Source organism: Zerene cesonia, unplaced genomic scaffold, assembly GCF_012273895.1.
Source record: "Zerene cesonia ecotype Mississippi unplaced genomic scaffold, Zerene_cesonia_1.1 Zces_u002, whole genome shotgun sequence".
Taxonomy (NCBI): domain Eukaryota; kingdom Metazoa; phylum Arthropoda; class Insecta; order Lepidoptera; family Pieridae; genus Zerene; species Zerene cesonia.
The window spans coordinates 691,305-719,110 of record NW_024045132.1 but is presented as its reverse complement, the minus strand read 5'-3'; the positions used below and the strand labels follow the sequence as shown (position 1 = coordinate 719,110).

Genomic DNA, 27,806 nt, shown 5'->3' with positions numbered 1-27,806 from the left:
AAGCTTGACGGGAAAGCAGGCCGCATGCGTGAAGCATTCAACTGTACCAGAGTATTCAGTGCCGAGGAAGATACCGTGGAAAAGGCACGTCGTTGTGCCGAAATAATGCGATATTACGCGATCGGAACATTAAATGTGCAGGCGTTACGGCGCCGATTAAGTGATCGAGTGAACTTTTTGTGCGTCTAACTAGCTACCAATGTGTGTTTTATCGAACCAATTTGTAAAGTGACCGCATTTTAAAGGTTGAGGTTGATTCGAAACATTGACAACTTTTTTAACAACGCTTTAATTCAAAATTTGAAGATGCTCGCATTTTTACTTGATCATGAAAGGGCTTCAAAAATAACTTCATTAACTAGTAAAATTTTTTTAATGCTTTTTATTGACACTATATTTTATTGTAAGTTATATAAAGACATACCTACATTTGATTCTCATACATATTTTATGTGCTCTACTTGACAGAATACACAAGCCCCTGGGTATACGAGATGGCAGAGAATTAATTATCTCAGTTTTTGCTGAATTTGTTTTCATTGAATAATCCAGGAAGTTATTTTACCTCCGCCATTATGAATGACAGGCGTACGCTGTACATTTTAACACATGCTCGAGTTATGTGATTAATAATATGTAGATTAATTAAGACTCGCTTTTCAAATATGAAAGCACGTTATTATTTCAAGCTTTTCGAATCGTCTTTGCATTAAATAAATGTGGACTAATTTTTTGTACGTTAGATTGAGAAAGACGATTAATTAGTGTTAAATTTTATTTAATATAGGAGCGTTCTTATTATAAAAAATGTTTATAAAATGTAACGACCAAGTTTCTGAGATAGATATCTACTTATACCTTTGACATTGTTTTTTAGGATTCTTTTATGTACATTTTTTCTACGAAGTTGTATTAGTGATTTATCAATGAAACATACCTTCTTTGATGGGAGGTCTGTATCCCTAAAATGGAAACAAACATATGCTGATGAAGATAATGATGATTTATGAATGATATTATTATCTTTATTCTATAGACACGTTAACTAATTTTATATTTTAAAGACTGAATATTCAGATAATTAATTAAGTCGACGTGAATTCTATGATTCTAAAGTTACTAAGATGGGGATTTGTTTTCATAATGCCATAAAATATACTTTAACAGCACAGACCGTTACGGTGAAAATTAACATTTCGATATTAAATTTTATTGTTTATTTTATATCTAGGTTTTTGTTTCTTCAATAACAATAATAATATTAGACAACCCGTCTAGACAGTCTTTTTCGCTATATAAAAAGTAATAAAATAATATGAAATCTTTATTTTGCTAAAATATTATACCTTACATAACTATGTACATATTTGTTATCAGTTTACTGAATAGAAACAAGTTTTAGAGAATTCTATTGTTATGTAAAAAATTATACTATGGACAGCAGATTTTTATAGTAATTGCGAAATGCATTTTTTTTAGTTTACAAAGCAGTAGAAAAATATCATTGTATAAAATTTGACGTAGAAACATGAAACCATACTATCTATTGTCCTCTAAATTCCTTATAAATATATAGAACAAATATACTAAATAATATGTTAGTACAACACATTATATCTAATATATAAAATTCTCGTGTCACAGTTTTCGTTGCCATACTCCTCCGAAACGGCTTGACCGATTCTTATGAAATTTTCGGGTATGTTTGAGAATCGGCTAACATCTATTTTTCATACCTCTAAATGATCAGAGTAAAGCAGAACATATTATAAAATATATCATTCATTCAATTCCGGAAATAATCAACCAATCTTAATTACAATTCGTAAACTGCATACTTTTTGTGCAAAGTAAATCTTTTACAAGATCAATCAAGATAATACACATTTTTAAGGCATCGGATAGGTATTATCTTGATGAATAAAGAAAAAAACATATCATGCGGCGTTCAAAGTTATTCTCAGATATATGAAGCTATGTTTAACTATCCAACAATACTATAGAGTTAAGAACTGAAATAGGAAGTCTCGTTTTGCAAAAGGTCACAAAGCTTGCACTTTGAGCGGCTGTCTAGTTATTTGCATTGGTCTTCATATGACGTCATTCACAATGTATTCTTGTCTGACAATATTGCACCGAAATAAAGTATTGCATCACTCGTATTTTATTAAATACCAGTGAGGAATGCGTGTTGGTCCTTTGATCATTATATACCTACGTGAAGTTTGTTTCACTTTTGTAATCCTATATAACCCTTTATTTTTAGTTATAACTTACTAGTTTTCTGTCTGCGGTTTCTCTCGCGTAGTCAAAGGAAAGGAAAAGATTTACATTTCAGTAATTTCCCCAAACCGTTCCCGTGAGATAAAAACTATTCTATTCTATTATCGTATGTTTTAACCGAAGTTTTTATGTTATAAATATTCATAAAAGAAAAGTTTTCCCCAATAACTGTTAAAAGTTTATCGTATTTGCATACTCTGTATCCACTTGGTATGGAAATTTTAAACTTCGCACATGGTTTATTAATTTTGATTAATCCGCTCAAATGTTATTATGTTTTGAGCACATTTTAATTCTACTACGAATATTATAATGAACGGTAAAGTTTATGATGATGATAATTATATCTCATTAAGGACTAAATAGATTTTAGTCTGAATTTGAATATTGCCATCTATATATTTGGCCAGTTACCAAGAAATGTTAGCAAAGGAGGCTATAGGCTTATGCTAGAATAGCATCACTATTTTGCAATACAGGTTGGTTCAATTCGATTCAACTAAGAATAGGATCGACTTTGAGACATTTTGTTAAGTCACATGTATTAATTCAAATAAATTTATGGTGTAAGTTAAGAAACGAAGTTGTGTTTAAATTGTAAAGGCATAATAAATAAGCAACTATCGAAATGCAAATAGGATTTCTAAGTAAAACGTATTTTTCAAATGACATTTGACTACACTTCAATACATAATAGCAATTGATTTCTATATTTTTGTGAATATGAAAAGCTACAACTGCTTTCTTGTTAAGGTACAATACCTTTTTTTTACACCAAAAGGGGCCAAAAATACAGAGATTTCTAATAATATCGCATTTTTATGTATGTAAATTCACAGCCTCGCAGAGATTCAGCTTATTGACAACATCCTTTTTTGATGATAAATTCCTGTCGTTTGATTCAATTTTGAAATTAATAATTGGGATCTGTATAACGAGTCCTACGCAATTTTTTCCATGGTGGCGGGCAATTAAGCTAGTGGGTAGCGTGATGGTAGGGGACACCCACCATACGTGAGTAAATTTTGTGTCCTCTTTCTGTAAATGCGTTACCCGGTTTTGAAGGATACTTTTAAAGCGGGTAATGCATTTGCAGAGGCCATTCCTCTCCTCTCTCTCCTTATTTATACAAACAAAGGATTTTCGACGCGAATAAAGGAATGGATTTGGAGGGGTGAGAAAGAGGACATGGGCTAGTAGAAAGTTGGTAACGTAAATTAACATCGTAGGTACATAGTTACAAAAAAAGTTTTGCTCATGTAAAAACATGTTATATGTTAGCATAACTCACCTAAAAGTTAGTACAATTAAAAACTATTTTTAACTTTTGGTTTGTAATCCATCACTCGAAGTTTAAAAAAAAGACAAGGTCAACTGTGACACGTGTTACAGAAATAGAGTTCATGAATTACAGTATCAAGTATCGGTCTATTTATAGGACTTTTTCATTTCAAATTACGTGTTTTCATGACGATATGTTATTAACTTAAGTATATAAATAATCTGAATTCATCATATACAGATAGATAATACAAATAGAAAGCTTTAATTTTAAATAAGCCTTTTAATGGATATAAAGAGGTTAGGTAACATAGAATGATATTCATATGAACGAAAACAAGTAGCAAAAGAATAGAATCGCATTAAAACCCTCAATACTATGCAACAAGAAATAACATGTTCGGTTGTGTATAGATTCTATTTTGTTGATAGAAGGCTATCCTCCCTATTAATAGTTATTTTGTAAACTACGGAGAAAAAACCTAGAAAAAATTTAAAAGGTGGACTTATAGATTTTACAAATAAAAAAAGAAAGACTTTGGCTTATCTAACCATAAAATTTCAAGATATATATCATTTTTATGCGCTTAATTAAAAATTGTATCAACCTGCTACATAAACACTTAAAAACTTATAAATAAAATTTCTTATTTTATTTTAACATATCTAAATTTATTGTTTTGTGTGTATACGAAAAAGAAGTCTTATTTTACCATATAAAACCGTTTAGAACTACAATCTAAGCAAAGTCTAATTGCAGAGTATTGTAATCACATATTATTATGTAAATATTTATAACTTTAGTTCAACAAACGAAATTAAAGCGTATATTAAAGAGATTTAATCCGAAAAATGTCGAGATAAACAGGCAGGAAACGAATATTGTAAGTAGGCAGGCGTTCGAAAGAGATTTCCTGCTAAAAGATTCTTCCTTACGATTATTAATGTCCCGCTTCAATTTCTGTACGATCCGCGGTATTAAAAATACCTCAGTTCGAAATACACTATGCGCAAAATACGAACAGTCACGTCGCAACATTTTCGAGTTATAATTTGTTATCCGAGGAGAATTTCGTCGATCATTTGTAACAAATTGATATTTTTCATGAGTCCTTCACTGAAAGAACTGCCATTTATATCTCGGGGCTGCAATTTATGACCTCCATTTATCATTTTATCGAGTCACCCACGTCATATGTAGCATGGTCGACTACTTAAGTGGAATAAATCCTAATTGAAAACGGCTAGTCAATTTTGGAGGCTGTTAATCAGATTATGACAGCTATAGTACACAAAATCTATGTAAATTATATTAATTTAATCGTGTAGCGTATGTAATGTTAAACATGATATATAACTACCTACTATATATATATAAGCACTTGCATCAAAAATGTTTTATATTAGGCAAACGAAAAAAAATACAAATTGTTGCTGATTTTATATGCCGATGAGTATATATTTTATTATGATGATGAGTATAAGAATAAGGAATCTTAATTAAACTTAAGTATAACCGAGATAATAAAGAATTAAATCTTGTCATTAAAATAACTCAAAGATACTTATTTTAATGCTTTAATTGAGAATAAATATAGGCAATCAATTAAGGGTCATGATATAAAATAACGAATTTTATATTTTATACTAGCTGACCCGGCAAACACTGTTCTGCTGTACTCTTATCATTTAAAGTATGAAAAATAGATGTTGGCCGATTCTCAGACCTTCCCGATATGCTCACAAAATTTAATGAGAGTTGTCCGTTTTGGAGGAGTATTGTAAATAACACTGTGACACGATAATTTGATAAACATATAAGAAATTTAATAAATTTTGAAACACGTGGGAGAAATATAATCTAGACCTAAAAATACCTCCTTTTCAGGAGTTCGATCGAAAGTTTTATTAAATTCGTCCGTTTTTTATACTTTTTCGAATTTTCCAATCTGAACTCGTAGTTTAAAAGTTAGACAGAATGACATACTTTGACGTGTAACTTTTTCGAACTGTTTTTTTTTCTAAATAATGTTATGAGTAAAGTTTATCATCATCATCATCATCGTACATATTCCTACTGGTGGGCACAGGCCTCCTATGAGGGTTCAGGCCATAATCCACCACGCTGTCCAAGTGCGGGTTGGCAGATGTCACATGTCGACGAACTGTTGATTCTTGAGCATGACGGTTTCCTCAAGCTGTTTTCCTTCATCGTTATCCATATTCACAGATATAATTTTTCATATAATTTCCTGAAATAAAAGGTTTTGAGGTCTCTGAATAATTATATATTGGCGTTTTGTAGTAATCAAGTTATGTCTGTGACCATCAGCTCAACCGACAGACCCACTCATTTACAAGAGATCCTTTTTTTGCAAATTGCTAGTCAAAACGTAATAAAAACCATACCATCTTAGCCTTTTTAACACTTTTGCACAAACATTATAACCTCATTATAATTTTTTTAAATCACATCTTTAAACAAGCCAAGCCAGCTATTATCTTACAAGGCAAGAAAGAAAATTCACAATAACTTTTCCACGGTGGAATATAAATATTGCGAGTATGTAAAAACGACAAGCTATTTTCATATCTGTACCGCAACGCTCATTTCCAAGTAAACTGTGTCATTTTTCCTGTTTTTCTTCCATTTTGACTCATTCTTTAGATGCTTCAGAACTTTTCATGTCTATTGTTAAAGTGCTAATGTTTGATATTCATTGTTTACGTATAGCGTTGTAATTAGAGTTGAATGAAAAGATTCATGAGCGCAACAAATCTTAATAATTTGGCGCTTATCTTTTGTTGTAACTAGAAAATAGGAGGATAAACATGGGTTGTTTGTGGATATGACTATGATATCGTTTAAGTTTAGAGTGCAGTTGAAGTGGGAGTGAAGTGATATGGTGTTGAGTGTCACAGCATGACCACGTGGATGGCGCTGTTCGGGCTTGTATGGCTGCTGCGAGTGCGCGGCTCGCTTTGCGGGTGCTCGGCGTGCAAGCGAGCCAGGCTGGACATGCCTGAAGCCCAAGCCTCTCGCGCGCCCAGTCCAGACGAGCGGGCGGCGTTTGACGTCATCGCTCTACAACACTACACCCGTGACGCCACAGTACAAACAGATTTCGAGGATGAGGAAGTCGAAGATCTCGATAAGATCGAGTTACAAATCACGGAAGAATGTAAGTGTGTTATTTGTTGTAGACACAATATTGTATGACCGCGCCTAGAAATAAAAATAAGTTAGTTCCTGATACGTTTGATAGGAAGGAAGTTATATCGAGCGGTCGTAAATAAAGAATTGAAGGTTCCAAACAATACTCAGATATAATTGTGATTGCCTTAATCATATATTATCCACACGTGGTTTATTTCCTTATGACATGACCCAGAAATGTCATGAAATCAAGTTTTTGAAATTGCGCGTGGTCGTGACGACTCATAAATCATTGCATGACAAGTACGTTGGTGTCATTCAATCAGTAAATAAAATATTGTAGAGACAGCAGAGAAAGCTATTAAAATATTGTAGGGACAGCAGAGAAAGTTATTAAATTGTAATATAAACGTAGCAAAATTATCAAATGGTACTACTTGGCTACTCTTACATATCAAGTTAGTGTTTAATTTTGATCTTGATAATATTAATGACTCAAAAGAAACAACAATAAATTGGGCTGTCTAAACTAGATCAGTCTAATTGATAAGACTGACCTTCATACACTCTATATTTGTAAACTTCATGTCTCTGTACTTGTTTACAATTAAGTTATAATTACTATTTAATGATTTTTTTATCAAAAAAAAAGAAGTTTAAACTTCACTAAATTTAACCATTTACCACGCAAAAAACAATAATTTTTAACTGTTTAATATATCGATACACAAAATATGATGTAACGTATTTGCTAATGAAAACGTTGAGAATTACCTTTCAATAATTACACATAACATGTAATATGGATGGATTCTCCTAACCTATTGAAGATCGGTGAATCAAAAGGGTATTGTAAGGTATCAATAAAGCAATCAAATCGTCCTATCTGCCTCAAATATAAACAGATTTAATATGGCTGTTTATTGTATTTATGGTATGTTTATTACTGTTTCACGTTTATACTAGGATTTCGTATGGTGTGAATTATGTGTTTTGTTTCATACCAATATACGGAACAATCGTCACATCAAGATTTGTACACATTTTGAACTTATACAGTTTAATTTCAATGATCGCGGACGACTGAATAGTTCTGAATAAATAAATATTTGTTTTACTAACTTTTTTACAGTGTCAACTTAAAATTATTTATGGAAGTACCCTACTGTAATTTAAATATCAAATATGATATTTCGTAGAAAGCAAATATTATCAAGAAATTTAATTTTTTGCCTTAAAAATATATAATTACTTTTAATATATAGTTTATACAAAATACTTTGCTGAAGAACTGTTTTCATTAAAATTAATTGGATAATAAAACACTCTAGCTTCTAAATATTTTATTGTTATCTGCTTATAGCGCGTAAATCTATCGTTATATTATTTAAATAATTATCGTAAATAATTTTTTTATCCACTACAAAATATAGGGCTCTTCTAAGGCACGTAATTGAACCCGATAGCAATTGTGGCCGGCAACTCTGCGAATGTCGTCACCCTATTAAGTCCCAGGGATATTCCCAGCTAGTTTAAACTAGTTCAGAATACTACGCTTAATTTGTTTGTTAAAAAGTTTTTGCTATATAAATTTCACATGTAATTTGTTGTTTAGAGATATATGTTATAATAAAACACTATTGGCTGGTAATAATGCCTAGACCTGCTGTGATATGCAATACAAGCTGTTAAATAAATAAAGAAAAAACAGAGACATTATTTAATAGCGAATATAAATTTAGCATGACAACCTTTGCCTATTTTAACTTAAATGCAATTTGAATATATGATGATATTATTTATATATAGCGTAAATAAGACTAAAATATGAAGAGATGAATAAATACCTATTATAAATTTAATTTATGCATTGCTAAAAAGCCGTTAAAATCTTGTCACCGTGTGATCAGATCTCTCTAGTTCAAAAATATTATCATCACTGTTACTACGGCGGCAGAAATGAGAAATAATTAAAAATTGCGGTAGTAAAAGAAAGCTTTAAAAAGTTCGGCTACGATTACGCGCAATAACAGGAAAAAAAATGCAAGAAAACTTCTTTTATTCTCAGTTCGCTAACTGTAAAGTTAATTCCTTTTTTAACTTCTCTTTAAGAGGGAGAGGGAGCGTAATTATGTTCCGTCTAATCTTATTTCTTATTATGAACTATCTCAGAGACAGGTTTGTTTCACTGAAATAATTATGCCACTATGTATTTTAAGTCCATTGCGCGGTAGATCATACTTGTAATACTTTTTAGTTGTGTATATTTGGTTCATATAGCCTTCCAATTTTAATAATGGATAAGAAAAATATTACAAATAATAATATAATAGTAAAAAAAATTACATTAAATATCATACTTGAATTTAATATTATGACAAAATATTAAGGAATTTAATTCCTTAGTTATATATTCCCATTAATACACTCACATAAAAAAATGTTCTATCATAACAGCAACTAAGCTAACAACTAAGCCGTACATCACCCCTTTGTCTTCTTTGTGATAAAAAATACTTGTAAATATTTACAGTCTGTAATATTTACTGTCTGTTTGCTATGTTATATTGTTTGTTAAGAATCAGAGTACCCGTGCATCCATGTATTTAAACATACACTATTAATTTAGTTGGGCAAGACAGAAAATTTAATATTTTGTACTTACTACAAAAGGTGTGTCACTGTACCCTTGTGTAATCTTTTAAATTATTTTAGTATGGTAAACAAACTTTGAAATCCCACATAAAAATTGTGAGCAACAACTAACAAATACTTTAAATTATTTGTGACAGAATAATAATCTGGTGAATTTATTAAATTTCAAAAGCTTGTAGCAGTAATAGCCTGCCAAACTTCTATCAAAATGTATGGATTTAGCATAATGTGGGTTCATTGTCGTCTATTCCCAAAGTGTGGCAACATTTTTCTTGATGTCACGTTTTGATGGCTAAATTTCTACTGGGAGTAAACTTGTCAAAACGAATTATTTGCTTTTGGACTGCAAAGAAAGCCAAGTTAAACAATTTTTTAGGTTCTAAAATTTTTGTTGTTGCTTCTATTCAAAGTTCAACCGCCGGTTAAACTTATTACTGAATTAACAACCAAATAAGAAGATTTGACTTTAAGCGTTTATTATTGTATAATGGTAGTCTTCTCTCTTAATCTAATATGCTAATTATATATTTACTATAAATCTACGTCCCGTTTTAAGAATGTTAAATGATTTGTTTTGTTGAAAATACGTTTAAATAAAAGCAATGAATCACAATTGTTAATAATATTATATTTGCGAAAATGACTTGTTTGTTTACTAGTCTTTCTTTAACGTCGCGTCGGAGCGATTTTGCGGTAGGATTTTTGTAGCTGGATGTGATTCAAAGCCTTGATGATTAGCGAATAATTGTAAAATTTCTCTAGTTTGTTTATTTTTCAAATTACAAATAATACCATTTATCCGAGTATAAATACAGCTTCATTTATAACCATAGAGCGCGCCATGAGCTTCTTGCCGCCCTCACAACAAAAATGATGATACTTATTTGTAAAACAATTGCCCGTCTTCACTTTTTAGTAGCTTCCCCTAGTCTCATTTTGTACTTTTGCTGATAGGTTTGACGCTTTCAGGTTTCAGAGAGATGCAGGAAAAAAATATTGTGACCACCTAGTCTTGCGTGGTCTGGTATAGCATGTTGGTAGAAGGCGTCATATATTTTTAAAAGTTACAATGTAGACTATATTGTATAAAGTTAAAATATGGAGATAACATATGAAGACTGTATAATGGTATATATTTAATTTCTTAATTCATGATCAATATGAATAAGAGGGTTAGAACGGTATAAACAATGAAATCATATAAAAACCAACAATGGTTCCACGTCGACAGCATTACAAGTAGTTTGCTATCTTATGTTGAATCATTAAATATTTCTTTGGAACGAAACAAAATTGCTCGATTTGTTCCTATAGATTTACAAACACCTACAAAAAAGGCAGGCAAATACCAGATAGGTGAAAAAGGGCAAGTATTGCACTTACATAGGTATAATAGAAATGATTAATATTTTACCAAATTATGTCCCGTACATGTATTTTTTAGTATTGTTGAAGATAATATTAACAAGCAAAAAAAGTACTTAATTACGTTTTATAAAACCTTTTTAAAAACTAAATTCTTTAATAGGTATTTGATTTCTCGTTATACTTAATTTTTGAAAATATTAATAATAACATTTCTGTAATCGTTTTAATAATACGAAGTGGTAAAGGCTCCCCACGCCTCAAATTACTAAATGTTTATGCCCACGCGCTCACAGACGTTTTGAAAAAGATGCGCCCACTCTATGCATAGAAACCAATATAAGACGGATAAAACTATTATAACATTTATTTAATCTTTCGTAAATTGATGTGATTTAGTTTTATTGAATATTTTCTTGTTAAGCACTATATATAAGAAGAAAGAATAGTACAATTTCTTTTTATGTAATCCTTCTATATTACTTGTGTTAAGATAAAAATATTTAAAAACAAAGATTTTGTTTGTTATGTGGGGTGTGGGAGCTAGCCCGGTACGAGCTAGCCCAATGCGTGCCGAAGCGTGCTTGACTCAATAATGATTAAAATAATATTTATTTTTATATTTATTTATGTATTGAGGTAACCATTATTTATAGACCCGTGTTACCTGAATGTTTGGCTAGATATAAAACACACATGAGATTAATTTTAAATAATGAAGTTTTATTTCTGAAAATTTAATGTAATTTATAAATTAAACATACCATAGACACAGGCGTCAATGAAACTAACCAGTCTTCGTCGACGCTTAATAAAATAAGAAGTATATTTCCATTTGCGACTTCCAATTATATTTTTTTAATTTTTATTGCTACAGCAAGGGTCGCGATAACTCGCACTTAAGTTTGCATGATAGAATTTTATAAATAACTAGCTTTACCCGCAGCTTCACTCCTGTCGACGAAATTAATTTTAATTGTAAAAACATCCATCCCCTATGCTTTTCTCTTAGCGGTAGACTTTATAACTTCTTAGCATATACCTACCTCATAGTTATCTGCAAGTTATTTCAACCTGCTCAGTAGTTTTGGATGTGCTTTGATAGATCAATCAGTCAGTCAACTTTGCGCTTTATATATTAAAGAAGACAATTACGACAACACATCATCTTGTTAATGAAAAATAAATGTTCTTTAAACTGTGTTGAATATTTTCGTCCAAGTGTTTGTTCACACGTGATGCTTTGACCAACAGAAATATGGATTAATTTATGACTTGACTGAGAGAGAAGGGTAATGTTTCTTGAGCATATGTGTGGGCGTATGTATTTATCTATGTATGTTTGTGTGTTGATATGTTTGAATGCGTGTGAGTATGTATGTCATTGCTTTCCTATCATCTATATAAATTGTAGAAAGTAGCGCAGAAAAATATTGGGCGGTTGTTTTCTTGCCCTAGCAATATGAATATCTAATGCAATATCCTAAACATACCTTTACATACAATACAAAAAAAAAAACTTTTTTAAGCCTCAAACTTGTTTCCAATGTGATTTGCCCCAGCTAGGGCATATGGCTGGTCGAAGCTGAAGAGGTTTCACTGGAATATTGCTTACGCCGCCGAATACCAGGATCAACCTTGATGCAAGACCTATCATCTGTTACTCCGTGATTGGAATACGTTGGCTAAATATTATAACTTTTCAACAGAAACAGAAACATTAGGCTTAAACGTTCTCTCTCTAGTGATTTCAACTCAGATTATCTATTGAGTGGATATTTCTCTTGCTCAGTACTAACTGTGTGACAGCTATTCATTGCAATAAAGTCTCACCAAGTGCTTCTTTTCACTATGAGTTAAGTGGAATCTCATTCCGACTCATTGCAACCGATGGTATTGGCAAGGCAATTAGCACAACCGCTGTTCTCGAGGGGAAATAGTCGACACTAATCCTACATCACGCGAGTGAAATTTATTCGCCAATTACACCACGTGCAAGTATTGATACAGTCCAATTTGTAAACACCTGCAGTTAATTACTTATAGCCCCCTTAAGAATGTGTGGATTTAATTTTTCCTTGTCTTTATGTAAATATGCTGTTGTTACCTATTATATTTACGATGATATAATAAACAAAGCTATAAATAAATAAAATGTATTTAACAAATATAAGCTGTCTAGAGCAAGACCGGTAAAGACCAGTAAAGTTTGAAAATAAATCAGTAAATATACTATATTATTAGAGACTATGAACTATAGTAAGGTTTGTGTGTTTGATTGAAAGCGGATAGTCCATTTATTGAGCTACATCACGCATATTATAACCAATAAGATTATAGCAGCAATAAAATATGTTGTATAAATATTCCTTTTGAGAGACTACATGAAGGCACATAAAAACAATTAATTGTCTATATACTTTTTAAAGTAGGTACCTACTCGCTAGTTTAAAAAAATCATTAAGAATATCTTTAACTAAACCAATATTACAAAATACAAATAATTTATAATCCATTATGGTTTGTAATGTGCTTAAATATCAGATGAATGTTTTTTTGTACATGTATAGAATGTAAAATTAAAATGTAACTAATGAACGTCAATAAATTCTTTGTATGATAATTAATATTGAATACTAAATTGACCACTCCCTTTTACAAGTGCTTTTAGTTGATATTAGGAAGAGGTAATTTTTTATTCAATATTATAATTAACATAACTAAATAAAACATCACAGATAATTACAATACTAACTACAGTTAAAAGTAATACAATGTTAAACATTCAAGAAGAAAAAGTAATACGGTATCCAGTGTTTATCTCAAAAAACACCGATGAAGGTAAATTAAAATGGTGTTTATGTTTGCAGCCAACGCAGGCAACTGTGAGGGAGGGCGGGAAAATACCCGCAGCCCGGAATTTGGACGTCTAGCCGCAGGAAACAGTCAGGTTCGATAAATTTCGTTATGTTATTGATGTTGACAGCCTTTTTTTAATTTGTATGTAACCTTTTTTTAAATGCTTGAAATCGTGAGCTTTTATTTTAACAATAAAGCGCTTTTTTACTTCGTCCTTTTGGAATTTAACTATATGGCAAAGTAACGAATATTTTAAATGTTTAATATCAGTTTAGAAAAATGATATGATAGTATCAAAGATTTTATAGCACTTAGAAAACTGAGCATATCAGTTTCATAATTCGTAGAAACGACGAACTGAATAAAAATAAGTACTTATCCTTTATAAAAAATAAACAACCCTTTCATAGAAAAATACACATACTAATTAAATCATAACATGATTAATGCTATAAAATATTTCACAACCACATGACGATGCTTCACTACGCAATATGTGGAGATCATATTTCATAGAACTGCTTTAAAATATATAAAGCAAAGTTATTTCTCTGCGTTAAACATTTTATTTATACGTAGTTAAACACAGCGAATTTTATCACAATATCTTTCGTCTTACGTAGTAAATAACGTTAGGCTACCACTTCAAAGTTTCTAATGACTAGGTGATCGATCGGCAAATCGATAAGCAAACTCAGTTTATGTTGCTACCATTTTTTATGTGATGCATTTATGTACATCTTCTATTTTAAAGTTTTTATGAAAGCTGATGCGAAAGCGTCAGATTGCTAACATAATATTTCATCTCGTCTCGTTATCCTTATTATATACCTATACGTACTATAAAATCTATTACGACATTTATAATATTGCGTCAATATTTAAGTGTCACCACTTATTAATCTGTGGACTCACGCTGACTGCTCACTGACGGACAGTGCTGATATCCGAAACGTATGCACCGCACACGATGATACCTATGTATTATTCTAAAACGTTTTATAAAGTTTCCTACTTCTACTGTCAGCATCGACGGTTAACGTCTTGACACCGTCGTGGCAAGGTATTTTTTGAAACATGTTATTCATTTCTGTCACAGTTTTCACCTAACTCTGACGACATTTGGGAAACAGTCGAGGTGACGCTGGAAAGAGGAATGTCAGGCTTAGGTCTAAGTATAGCGGGCGGAGAGAACGGGGGGGATGTCAGCATCACACGCATCGCACCAGCAGGCGCTGCCAAGAAAGATGGTCGACTGCATATTGGAGATATTCTTTTGCAGGTACGAATTATTCGGTAATTAATATTATAAAGAGTATGTTATATAATAATTGTAATAATGCTTTATTTCTAAGCGAGAAAGGCTATATTTTTATATCACTTGTTCGCGAGATCTCCCAGGTGAGCCAAGTGGCTAGTATTAAAACAAGTAGTTTGTTACACAGAAATAAATAAATATGCTTGTGATAATACTTTATTTTCAATATTCTCAGACCAATAATGTACGTAGGTACTCTAGAAGAAACCCGATCACTGACACAGCAAACCTACATTAAAAATATATTTCTTGCTCGTGTATATAACAAGCAAATTAACAATATTAATGATGATGATAAAGATGCACATGCTTATTACATGAAAAATTTACAACACAAAATTGTAAAATAAGTAAACCAACTAATTCAGTAATCTCTCATCACCTTAAAATATCTTCGCTACAGTGCAAATTGAATTCTCCGAGTTATGGCATGTGGGCAAAATTTTAATATGAAAGTAAAACCGAATTCAAATTCAAATTCAAAATTATTTATTGTGATTCACAGGTTATTAGGAAGGTATTACATAATTATAAGTTCTACTGTTATATAAAATCTTAATATAAGCGAAAATAAAATGGCGCGATAAACCGAAAAATATTATCAAGTGAAGAAGATAAACTACCGTAGAGTATGTGATTCATTTTATGGAATTTTATAAACGGTCGTAAAAAGAATTGCGTGAATGTTCGGTCTGATGTTATACTGCCATTTCTAAGCATTAAATTTTGTTGACAATGTTCCTATTTGTATGATATTTCATGAAGAATAGTTTTAATTAAATGTTATCTTCTGTTATTGTTTAACCTAGCATTCAAATTAATGAATAGTGACACAAACTTTTTATACGTCCAGAGGTTGATACCAAAACGCTCATAAAATGCGATATATCTACATAATATAAGTGCATATGTAAAAATCATCCAAGAACTGATACCATTATGGTTTAAGTAAACAGTTAACGAAATTTACTGGAATATCTTATAGAGCTATAGCTATAACAGTAATCGAATTATAACAAAGATTAAAAATTTGTTCGACAAAAGAATCATAATATTTTACTCATGATTTCTGACTTACTCGTACAATTAATTATCTTACGCCGTATTTGCTAATATTAAAGCAAAGTATTGAATAAAATCATTAAGGTATAATGCAGTATGTAAAAAGAAGTGATATAGAATAAATTGAATATATAAACTTGAATAAATTGAATACTAACTATGCCCTGCGGTTTCACCCGCGTAAGTCTGTATCCCGTAGGAATATCGAGATAAAAAGTTGCCTATATGTTATTCGAGTTGTCCAGCTGTCTATATACCAAATTTCATTGCAATCGATTCAGTAGTTTTTGCGTGAAAGAGTAACAAACACACACACATCCTTACAAACATTACAAGCATTTATAAAATTAGTAGGATAGTAGTATTAGATTTCGCCGCAAAAGCTAGCTAGATATTATATTATCCTGAGAAGTTTCTTTTTTCAAACATCCACCAGGAGCACGCTATGAGAAGACGGCTCTTATAGTTTACTTTACAAAATAAAACCGTTCTAAGCAACCTAACCGATTATTTATGATTCCGAATCCTCAGCATATTATGTGATGCAGAGGCATAATACAAAACTGCAAACGTTTGTAAAACGACGACGCCGTTTGTAAACGGAGAAATAGGATTTGCGGCCTGCAAGATATATAAAACAATTTTATGGTTATGATAATATAGGCTAATTTTAAATGCTGAATTGTAATTGTTTTTTCGTTAATACGTGAATGACGCAAATTTTTTTGGCAGTGGTTTACAACTTTTATTTATACAACTAGCTGCGCCGCGCGGCTTCACCCACGAATGAACCTATGGGCAATAGCAAGTATTTATATAGCTCATATCTTGTTCTGATGTATAAGCTACATTATAGCAAAATTTAATTTAACACCATTCAGTGGTTTTAACGTGAAAGAGTAATCCATACTTATAAACTTTCGCGTTTATAATATTAGTAGGATATAAAAACGAACGATCATTTTCCAGCACATATTATACTAGAACATGATTTTTTAAACTAAATAAATTATCTGTGTAATAAGCGATTTCCTAAACATCTAATTATACAACATTCAAGCCCATGTCTGTTCTATTCTCTATTATCTTTGTGTTTGGAGTTGAGATAAACGGGTTTTCTCATTTAATAAACAGTAAAATTTGACTAGGACAAAATTTTCGCGTATTAGCTATAATATAAAGATAGATAATCTCTTTGTTTAATTCAAACTATGTCTTGATTTAATTAAATATATGTAGTAATTACTAATAGAATAAATTTGAAAACGTAATTGTTTGTCATTCTTACAAGTCAATACGGAGGTATTTTATCGTATGATTAGTTGGAGGGCAGAAAATTACAGTCTACTTGTTACCGGGGTGAAACACTTCATTACCAATTCGCTTTTCGCGGACGAATCCTCGGGGGAAGCTGGTATCTTATATGATTAAATGTAGAAATATTATTAAAACTTAGTTGTTGGTGTGATGTGTCACATAATAAATGCTGTGAAGCACGAGTTGGAACTAGGTATCTATGATTAATCCGTGTCTATTGGTGTAATAAGATGCATAAATATTTTAAGTATTTAAAGCACTCTGAATTTACTATGAGCGAAGGGATCGCATGTTAATGAAAAGAGGCATCGCTTCTCTTTCATTATAAATCTTTATGTTTATTCAGTGAAACATCATAAGACTCGAAGCCAAAATTGAAATTGCAACGAGAAAGCCCAATATTATAAGGAGCCAATTATAATTATTAATGTTTTATGGGTTATGATCAAATATACTTGAATATGTAAATATGTTCTGAGTAGAATCCTAAATTCAAATGAGAATACAGTTAGATATAGTAATGCCAAATTATCTTTTGTCTCATTTCTTGGTGTGAAATTATGCCTAAAATAAAGTTCAATGAATTTTAAGCTAAATCGGGGGTACATATACGGTAAAATTTTACATAGCAAAATTTTTGTTTATGTCATAAAAAATAGATAATCATTTGATGTCGAAACTAGTACAAGAAACTAAACCGTTCTCAAACATTCAGACCATAGAAAATTTTTAATGAAAACACAGGAAAGGCACCAGCATTTAAATAAAAAATAAATCATTGACATAATTTCACCCAGTTGAAAGTTTTGAGGTTATAGCTGAATTGAGAACCTTATCAAAATTAAAATATAAAAACATATACGTATGTATTCAAAGAGTAGATCGTAACAATAATAGTTTTTTTTTTATTTTATAAACATAATATTGTGATTATTATAATAAGTTGAATACAATTTATTAAATTTTCAATGCTATAGCAATATAAATCTAAAAATTTTATTGAAAATCCTTATATTTTTCTATACCATTCATAACATCTCTTCTCCGATAGAATATGTATTTTATTGTGTTTTCATGAATACTGTTCGTACAGATACGTTGGAAATATTTTAGTTTATTACTATGAAAATAATTTAGTGCTCATAATTTTAAATATTCACATGAATCATATTATTTAAGTTGTTGGTGAAGTTATGATGGTCGGAGATAATAATAAGTTCACGAATAGCTTAGATATTATTGACAATAACGCAATAAAATTTTGTGAAAAATTGTATTTTTGGAAGTCAACACTGCTCGTCTCTGTAAGCTCAGACATAACCAATAAAAACGTGACCCCTGGATGTTAGTCGGTTACATACAAACATACAGATAAACCTAATAAAAATGAAGCGGATTTCTCGAAACTCGAAACGTTTTGGTAGTGGTTTTGATGAAACAGAAGCCTTCATCGAAAACACTACCAGAACGTTTAGAGTTGTTATATAATGTGTTATAGAAAGAATTATCCCTTTTTATATAAATACAAAAAATGCCCGATAATACATTTACCTATTCCCTAAGGAAACCATACGATAACCATTTTTATGCATTTTTTAAGAATTAATTGTTACTAACAAAATGAGTCTGAGTTACTCGAAATTAAATAAAAATAAATAAAATAAAATTACAATTAAATTATGGATAAATAGGTTGAGCATTTAATCACACTAATATTATAAATGTGAAAATTTGTTTGTTTGGATGTTTGTCTGTCAATCACGCTGAAACTATTGAACGGATTTTGGTACAATTTGGTATACGGATAGGGTATGAGCTGACTATTTGGTGATGGGATACTTTTTATTCCGATTAAATGCTCCTTAGGATAAAATAGGAATCTTGATATCCGGGCGGAGCCGGGACGAGGGTCTAGGGTCTAAAATCCCCTTGCTATAAATATACATTATGATACTTATTTGGTTCACACGTACTTTTAAAAATTTCGAGATAACTCATATCAATAGTAATCTTTTGCATGACTTCAAAGAACGAGATGTTTTACCGTAGAAGAGGTGGCGAGAGGATTGCATGGGCGTTAATAGCATTTAACTTCCACTAACAGCTTTAGCAGTTATCAGAATATCTAAATACTCCAATGTATGCTATTTTATGTGTCCCGTTGCTCGTTGCATTGTAACGTATCATCAGGAATATTTACTTGGCTGTCAAATGTCAACGTAAAAGGATAATGCATAATGCGTAATGCACAAAGCCACATGAGGTACAATCTTTTTATTCTAGTTGTTTTACTTATTCATAGGTTAACGATGTCTCGGTTGAGAATGCGCCACACTCGGTAGCGGTGGATGCCCTACAAAATGCAGGAAACATTGTGAAACTGGTAAGTATATCTAGCACGTAAGTGGCTCTCTGCTCCCAACTGTACTGGAAATACGAAAGTTAGTATAGACGCCATTGTATGAACTGTCAGATTACTTAGTCAAGCGTGATGTTTGCTATTAACTGTGCTTCTGTGTGTTCTGCTTTTTATTGTTTTCATTAAATCGCTTATAGTCTATGTTTTTATTTGTAATTGAAGCTCTCATTAATAAGATGATTATAAATATTTACTGTCTTTTGTATGATGATTTTGTGAAATGAAATTAAGAACATTGAACCGCAAAATTAATGGTTTACGGTTGTGACTTTATTGCGGACAGTAATCTTCAAAAAGAAAACGTCGTCAATTTTACATTAATCCGATTTGTGTTTTAACGGAAAAAGAAATACCATTTGAATACCGTTTTTTACGCGTGGCGAGCATTCGCCGGCTTAAATAAAAAATGACCTATGAACCTAATTCCCGCGCAGAAAATTATTAAAATAGAAGCGTTAAAAGATTATTTATGTGTCAGCGATTACGGAGAGCGCGGCGACCGAGGGTGGTGACACTGTGGAGAGGCGCCCGCGGGTTGGGTCTGGGCATTGCTGGCGGAGCAGACGACGCGGCGGGCGGCGGTGGCGTTTTTATATCGCATATCGCGGTCGGAGGTGCTGCGCATCATGATGGAAGGCTGAAACTAGGCGATAAGATATTGGCTGTGAGAGATGAAGACGTAAGTATATTGTGTCGATTTATTATAAGAGTGTTGCTTGATTGTCTATATAAAAGCGAATGTTTATTTTACTGTTAGTATACATTATTGGTTTCATAGCCTTTTGTAATCTAAAGCCATAAAAATATCGCATCGATGTGAAAATTTATTGGTGTTAGCCAGCTAGATATACTAGAAGAGTACTCAAAAAGTAACATTTGGTATATATTATAAATTCTAATACTATTAAAAAAACAATGATTTCTCGAATACAACGCGTAACTGATAGTGGAAATTATTTTAAGGCATAAACCAATAATGTACTACTTCTAAGTTCCCATTCGCCTATTAAATGGTAGTCATCAAATCAAAACAACTTCGTAGCAGTAATGTTCAAAGTCTATTGTATGCGCTCATTAGCTCACTCTGCTTAATGGACGCGTGGGCAGAGTTTCTTCAGACAGTTTTTCAACATGATTACGAAACTAGTTTATTGCTTGTCAATGGAATAAATATACTAATTAAATGTGTATTATTTAGGGGATAGAAACCTCATTAATCGGTGCAACTCACGCCAAAGCAGTTGCCGCATTGAGAAGCACTGGTGACCACGTTACACTCGTTGTGTTACCGGCGGCGTCCATACCCCCTGTCGCAAGAACCGCTCCGCTATACTCGAGTAAGCTCACCATACTACATCCCTAGATACCACTTTATAAGAAACTCGAACGCAAATTGAATTAAGCTCTTCTTTAACATAGAAGTTGTGTTGACGATGGAGCTAATTAAAAAAATAGCAAACTGTAAATTCTACTCTTCATTATATTAGTGTTCATTATATTTTGTTTTCACACATATTCACAACATATAATATGTAGTGATTTTAACGCACAAATCGCGTTACCATTATGCAAATATAAAACCACTTTACCGATTTCCTGTGTAGACGTTGTAACCACTCAATCTGGAGTTTAATCCGATTCGCTCCAATGATCAACTCCCATATTAATATTAATTATATACTGTACATGATGGTATCATTGCAAATAAGTTGTTTTTTTTTTTTATAAAAATTCGATTGTTTTATGAATAGCTCGAACACAAGCCACTTCATGTTCCACACTCCACGAGCTCTCTGAAGAGGATCCCAGTAAGATACCTAGGTTAGTATTTGTATAGACTATAATTGTAATATTATTTGCATTAATACAAATGTTAATTTAAAAAATCTGTTTTAATATATAAGAAATCTAAAAAAATATATAATACTATAAATACATATTTCATTCAAAATGTAAGTACACAGGATGTATTGTATTTGAAAAAATATACTTCATGACTTTATATTTCATAAACAATATCACTATAATAACCCAAATGGTTACAAAAAACTTACCTTTATTAATGAAAGTTCGTCAAGGATATTTTATTTCACAATACACAACAGGACTGCATAATTGCTATACGTCTGTGCGGTAGATGTGAACTGAATAAATAGAAATAATGTAATATCTATAAAAAATATGCTCTGCTCTATCCAGAATATACAATATAAGCTTCGAGTAATTAGTTATTGCAAACCTGATCTACGCAAAATTTTTCCTTCGGCATTAACGGCAATCTTTATGCTCTAGAGACAACAAGAGCCATTTTTTAAGTGGGGATATATTGCATAGATATATATACCATACCCACGGCGCCCGAAGAAGGAGCCGTGGGTTATATAGGATTCCAACCGATTCCACTGTGATCCGTCGAGCCGCTTTATGAGGGGGCCGTGGTGCTGATTGGTACTTGGTATTCGTCCGCGACCCCGGGGGTCCGGGGGTCCGGGGTCCGGAGGGAAATGTTTCAAAATTCACAGCATGAGTCTGTCGAAGTCTGTTTCTGTTCATATGAAGGTACAACCTATGAAACAAGTAATGTTTTCAGATGTGTGCGTATGGTGCGTTTGGTGAGGACTGGATCCCGACTCGGAATGGATATCGTAGGGGGGTTGGGCGATGCTGAAGATGGCAGTGAGGGTGATGCTTATGGAGTATTCGTTTCTGGGGTAGCTGTTGGTGGCGCGGCATATGGCATGTTACATAGAGGAGACCGGATCCTGAGCGTGGATGGACATGATTTGACCAGAGCTACCCATGAACAGGCGGCTGCTGCTTTAAAGGTATAATTAGACAGACAGTGTTAAAAACAGGTGTGAATATTTGATAAAATGTCTAAGCATATCACGTCTTACTGGCTTCAAATTTACTTGTTACTGATTTAATTTTTAATTTTATATTATGGTTTTAGTATTATAAATCAAGTATTAATTATACGAATGGAACAATGGATTAACTTTATTATTTGAAAGCCCCGGGAGCAATCTACCGAAGGTAATTTTGGGATTTAATTAAAGTGAACTATGAAGTTAATAGGAGTAATTTCAATTTAGTATTCTGGAGGTGCGGTAACAGTGGCTGCCCAGTTTCAACCAGAGCAGTATGAAAGACTGCGCGCGCGCATACGTGCGATCAACGCGGCTGCCATGTCACCACACACACACGCGCACCACACACATGTTCCTGTACAACCTGAATTGCACATTATGTATCCCAGGTGAGATTGTCTATCTTATACGTACTCGTCATTGTAGTATTGTCGATATCTTATATCTTATATCTTTAAACGAGCAATTCTTGTATATATATATATATAATTGGAATCTCGGAATCGGCTCCAACGATTTTCATGAAATTTGGTATATAGGGGGTTTCGGGGGCGATAAATCGATCTAGCTAGGAATCTTTTTTAGAAAATGTCATATTCGTGTTTTATTCGTGTTTTATCGACTTAAACTTACTTTTTTAACAAATAGGAGGCGTTTGAGTAGTCCCAATTTATTATGAAAAATATTATTCATATTTCATCATTTTATTAGTATGTAATTCGAACTTAAACATCATTTATAAAAAAACAAAAAAAAAATACCGAGCAAAGCTTGGTCATCCAGGTACTAATTTTTTATTGAGGACTACGAGAGTCAATCTTCTGTGTTTTGTCAAACCGGGATAATTTAATTTGTATTAATTTTATGTCTCCTGTCGGATGATTTTGAATAAAACATTGGTCGTCTAGCCTGAAGCAAATATTGTTCTAGAAAAAAACTAATTTTTCCTAGGACAAAATTTGCTCGTGAAACATAGGTTTTACAGGGTTAAAAGAAAAATAAAATAAGTTACTTGGAAGGTTACCGTTGCTCAATCCATCAACGGCTCTGCAGCTTACAGTCACTATGCTTAATGATACGCTTATATGAAATATCGACGAAAGCACTAATACCATGGTAAATTCGAAATAAAAAGAAATTACTTTGTAAGTTCTTTCATATATCATAAAAAAAAAACAAAAACAAAAAATATTCCTAAAATAGCTATCGGAAAATGTAAAGGGAAAAACATTGCATAGGGTTGCTGGAATAACAGGATTAAAACCACAATAGCGATCCGATTCTAACTCACACCAAATAAGCCCACCGCGTGATTTGCATACTGTATATTTTCTATGAAACAATATACTGCTATACAAAGCCGTTTAGAGCTTCACAGAAACATCTAAAATTGAGCGTTAAATTTTTTTGTGTCGATTCGTTAATATCCGTTTGCTTTCACACGCATGGTTTGTAACCCTTTTCATCATCATCATCATCAGCCCATATTTGTTCCCACTGCTGGGGCACAGGCCTCCTATGAGGGTTCAGGCCATAATCCACCACGATGGCCAAGTGCGGGTGGGCAGACGTCGCATGTCGTCGAACTTTTGATTCTTGGACATGCCGGTTTCCTCACGATGTTTTCCTTCACCCTTACAGTATATAAATTAATTATAATATTAACAGTAATTTTTTTTTAGAAAATCATGAATTTTAAATTATTTCGAGATTCAATCAAGGAAACAAGAGAAGCAATCAAAACGTACTCGTATTAAAAGAACCGACCAAATTTGTCTCAATCAATTGGCTTTAATTAAAATAGCTTCAATATTATGCTACAGAAGATACATAAATCAGTTTATCCTATTCACCTCCAATGTGCTCGTTTAATTATTTATTTTAGTTGTAACAAGAAGAGATAATTAACTGACTTGATTAGACGTATTAGGAATGTATATCGTAGTATTTCGAGGGTTTTTACACAAGTGTGATGTTATTCGCTGATTAAGCGACTGAGTTTATAAATATGAATACTAAATGAGTACCTCCTATAATTTAAAGTAAATCAGAGGTGAATAGACTGGACAATCTATAAAAAAAAAATTATTGTTCAAAATTAGCAATATTTAGGTACTAAGTCATACGAGGCACACTACGAGATATGTTTAGCTATGTTTAAATATTATGTTGTTACTCGTTCTTACTCCCAATTCAACTTAAAATGGCTTGACGTGTTTATAAGATGGAGGTTATTTGTATTACATTTTAGATTTTAAAACCCCACGTAAAGTTTAAACAGCTTTGGGTAATTTGTCATGGATGTATATGGAATTATTTCCTTTTACAGATAGCACTTCACAGTCTGCGATATAGAACACCGAAAGGACTGAACACAGGTTACCTAAACGGGAACCATCCGCTTTCATGGCACCAAGACTACTAAATAAATTATAGATACTTATCAATGTATAATTGAACATTTAAATTTCTGTCATGTTTAGTACGTGTTTGATACAGAATTTGTGGCTATTTACAATTTAGTATTAATCGTAAAAACAATGTGTTTTTAATTTTATAAAATAGTTAATATAAGTGCTGTAAAGAAGACAAGTTTCCCGAATTTATAGTATGGAACATAAGACTTCCTTAACTACAGTATTATTATTGCTTGTGCATAAAAAGTACACATAATTCAAGAATTTCAGGTACGTCACTTTTAAGATATGCAATTTTTGTATTACAATTTTAAATAACAAATAAATTTATCTGGCAATAATAAATTCGTTTTGAAAAAAGTTCCAAAAAAACAAAACAAAATACTGCTAATGGAATGGAAATTATTTGAATTTTTTTTTTGTACAAATACCTATAAAGTATATAGTATTGTATAATCTGTGCAGATACGATGCGTACTGATGAACGCAACTACCAAAAACCTGATAAAGGTTAGCCCGTATGGCTAACGGTGGAGTGACAGAGATGACATAACGAAAATCTGACCTACCTGAAATTCTCTCTTGAAAACTTTGCTTAGGTATACTTTGAACTCGATTCTAGTGCAGTACCTAAGCTTCAAAATTATTGAGATATTTTTTTATTACAATTAATTTAATGATGTATGAAACAAATCACAGTGATTGAAGGGACTCCGAATCATAAAAATAATCATTCCACGGTTGCTCTGAAACGAGACGGTTGGATAGTAAATATTTTAAGAGCATTTAATTTGAATTTGGTTATTGTTTTAAATTATTGATTATTCCAGTAACAATTGACGCATGTCCTACACTGCGCCACACTACGCAGAATGTTGTTACTATAAATTCTATGTAAAAGCGGACACTATTATGTTAGGGTTTAATTTGAAAGTATAGCGAACCATGTGCAAGCTTCTTCTGTATATTTATTATTAATATTTTAAGGATTTATGTTATCTTACTGTAATTAATTGTATAATTCATAGTTATAATCACTATCTGGATGTAAATATTAATCGTTGTTATGTAAAATTGTAAAGTTTCGAAACTGTGATACTAAATTAAAAAGGAATATTACTGGATAATATTTGACGTCATCCTCTTGTTTTATTTCGTGCTCTAAACATTATTAACATTCTCTTATGACTTATCCTTACTTTTGTATAATACGCTTGTCTTGAAGCGGTTGTTGTATAAACAATTTATTTTCGTTTATTATAAACTAGCTTTTGCCCGCGGCTTCGCACGCCTTAAATTACTTTAAATACTATAATCCTTCCTCCTAAATCACTCTATCTATTAAAAAAAAACATCAAAATCCGTTGTGTAGCTTCAAAGATTAAAGCATACATATGGGCATAGGAAAGAGAAAGTGAATTGCTTTCTATGTAGTTTATTATGTAGTGAAGTAGCTATAATTCAAATCATTTTGTCTCTATTTTATACAGTATCATCTTCGGAAATAGCATATAATTGAATATTATGGTGCTGTGGTGTTGAAATTAGGCTTGCTAGGCTCTTGTACTTGAAATTTTATTGAATACTATCACAATTGACTCCATATCATTTCTTACATTTGACATTAATAAGAAAGATACCTATGGGTGTTTTCATGGTAATCATCGTACGTTATCAAATATTATGTTGGAGTAACATGTCGTAAGTACGAGAGTACACATAATATTTTATTACGAGCCTTTTTGTGCCTTGGGATAATTGAATATCATTCATTTTAATTCAATGTAATTATGTCAAAATTGACTCAATGGCTTCTTTACCACAAACATAAATCAATTTTAATTAGTAGTAAACATAGCTTTACGTAGCTCTTAATCAGATGTTTAGAAAATACTAGCAGCTTTACCACAAGATAATAATGGCTTTATGCGAATTTATAAGGGACGAAAAATATAGCCTATGAGATATGTCTTTTGACAGAAAAATTTAAAAAAAAAGGTCGGTATCTGTATTGTTTTTAGGTCAAATAATAACAAACAAATTTAAAATTTTCCTATACTTGATACCTATTAACCCGACATAAACCTATATGACGGTACAATGAGTATTTATATTTAATTGCGTTAATTAAAGTCTTTTTCATGCATACAACAATCTTAATGAAAAATTCGTTCCATCATTAAAAACTTATAAATTAATGTCGGCGGTTCAAAGGTCTGGTTAATTAAGTTACCCACGATTATGCAAGCTGAGCGGTTAGGATGATTTCTTTGTGAAAACCCTTTATACCTCTTTATACCGTCACAGTAAATAAGTTATTAAACAAAATGGTTTTACCAACAGCGTTATATTTATTATAATACCTATCTATAATCGCTGAATCAAATTTCCAACAATAAAAGATCATTGTGTTTATGCCTTATGTTTGTTTTATACTCTTAATTATGAAATGTATGTCCTGCAGGATATGTAACTATGCATAGTTTCTGGATGAAATATTTAAAATTGGTCATTTATTTTTTAAGTATTAGGTGGTATAATTTTTTTGAACTTTAGTCAAAATTATTCTGAAATATGTACAGGGTATTCCGTCACTTGTGAACTATGGTCATCGGAACTTATAGGTTTTAATACGCTATTTACGATGCTATAGACGAATTCTTAAGACTTCACGTGCACGCCCCTGGACTGACTGACTCAACTGGACACCCGTTCTCTTTTGCCTCCCGCACACACAGATTATGTTTTCAGAGGCGCAAGGATAGATTATAAGAAAAAGTCAAAAAAGAAATTTAATATTCTG

The 27,806-nt window shown here is 31.8% G+C and overlaps 2 protein-coding genes across 3 annotated transcripts in view; one reads left to right on the top strand and one right to left on the bottom strand.

The window, feature by feature from the left end:
* The window catches only part of LOC119838370 (myrosinase 1-like), a 35,702-nt gene extending 19,922 nt beyond the window's left edge, over positions 1-15,780 (bottom strand). Inside the window, exons 1-2 of the mRNA XM_038364299.1 lie at positions 15,774-15,780; positions 14,150-14,155 (exon numbers count right to left, since the gene is read on the bottom strand). The gene's annotated coding sequence lies outside the window, so the exon portion shown is untranslated. The remainder of the gene's footprint in view (positions 1-14,149; positions 14,156-15,773) is intronic.
* Positions 64-25,241, top strand: LOC119838371 (disks large homolog 2-like). 2 transcript variants are annotated; one of them, XM_038364300.1, is made up of 11 exons: positions 64-245; positions 6,299-6,746; positions 13,612-13,691; positions 14,700-14,882; positions 19,600-19,680; positions 20,195-20,395; positions 20,915-21,053; positions 21,468-21,537; positions 22,307-22,541; positions 22,812-22,975; positions 24,916-25,241. In XM_038364300.1, the coding sequence occupies exons 2-11, from the start codon at positions 6,488-6,490 to the stop codon at positions 24,917-24,919; spliced, it is 1,416 nt and encodes a 471-aa protein (XP_038220228.1). In that variant the 5' UTR covers positions 64-245; positions 6,299-6,487; the 3' UTR covers positions 24,920-25,241. The 2 variants fall into 2 exon arrangements, with proteins under 2 accessions (XP_038220228.1, XP_038220229.1); XM_038364301.1 differs by lacking the exon at positions 24,916-25,241 and having other exon boundaries at positions 22,812-22,979.
* The last annotated feature ends 2,565 nt before the right edge of the window (positions 25,242-27,806 follow it).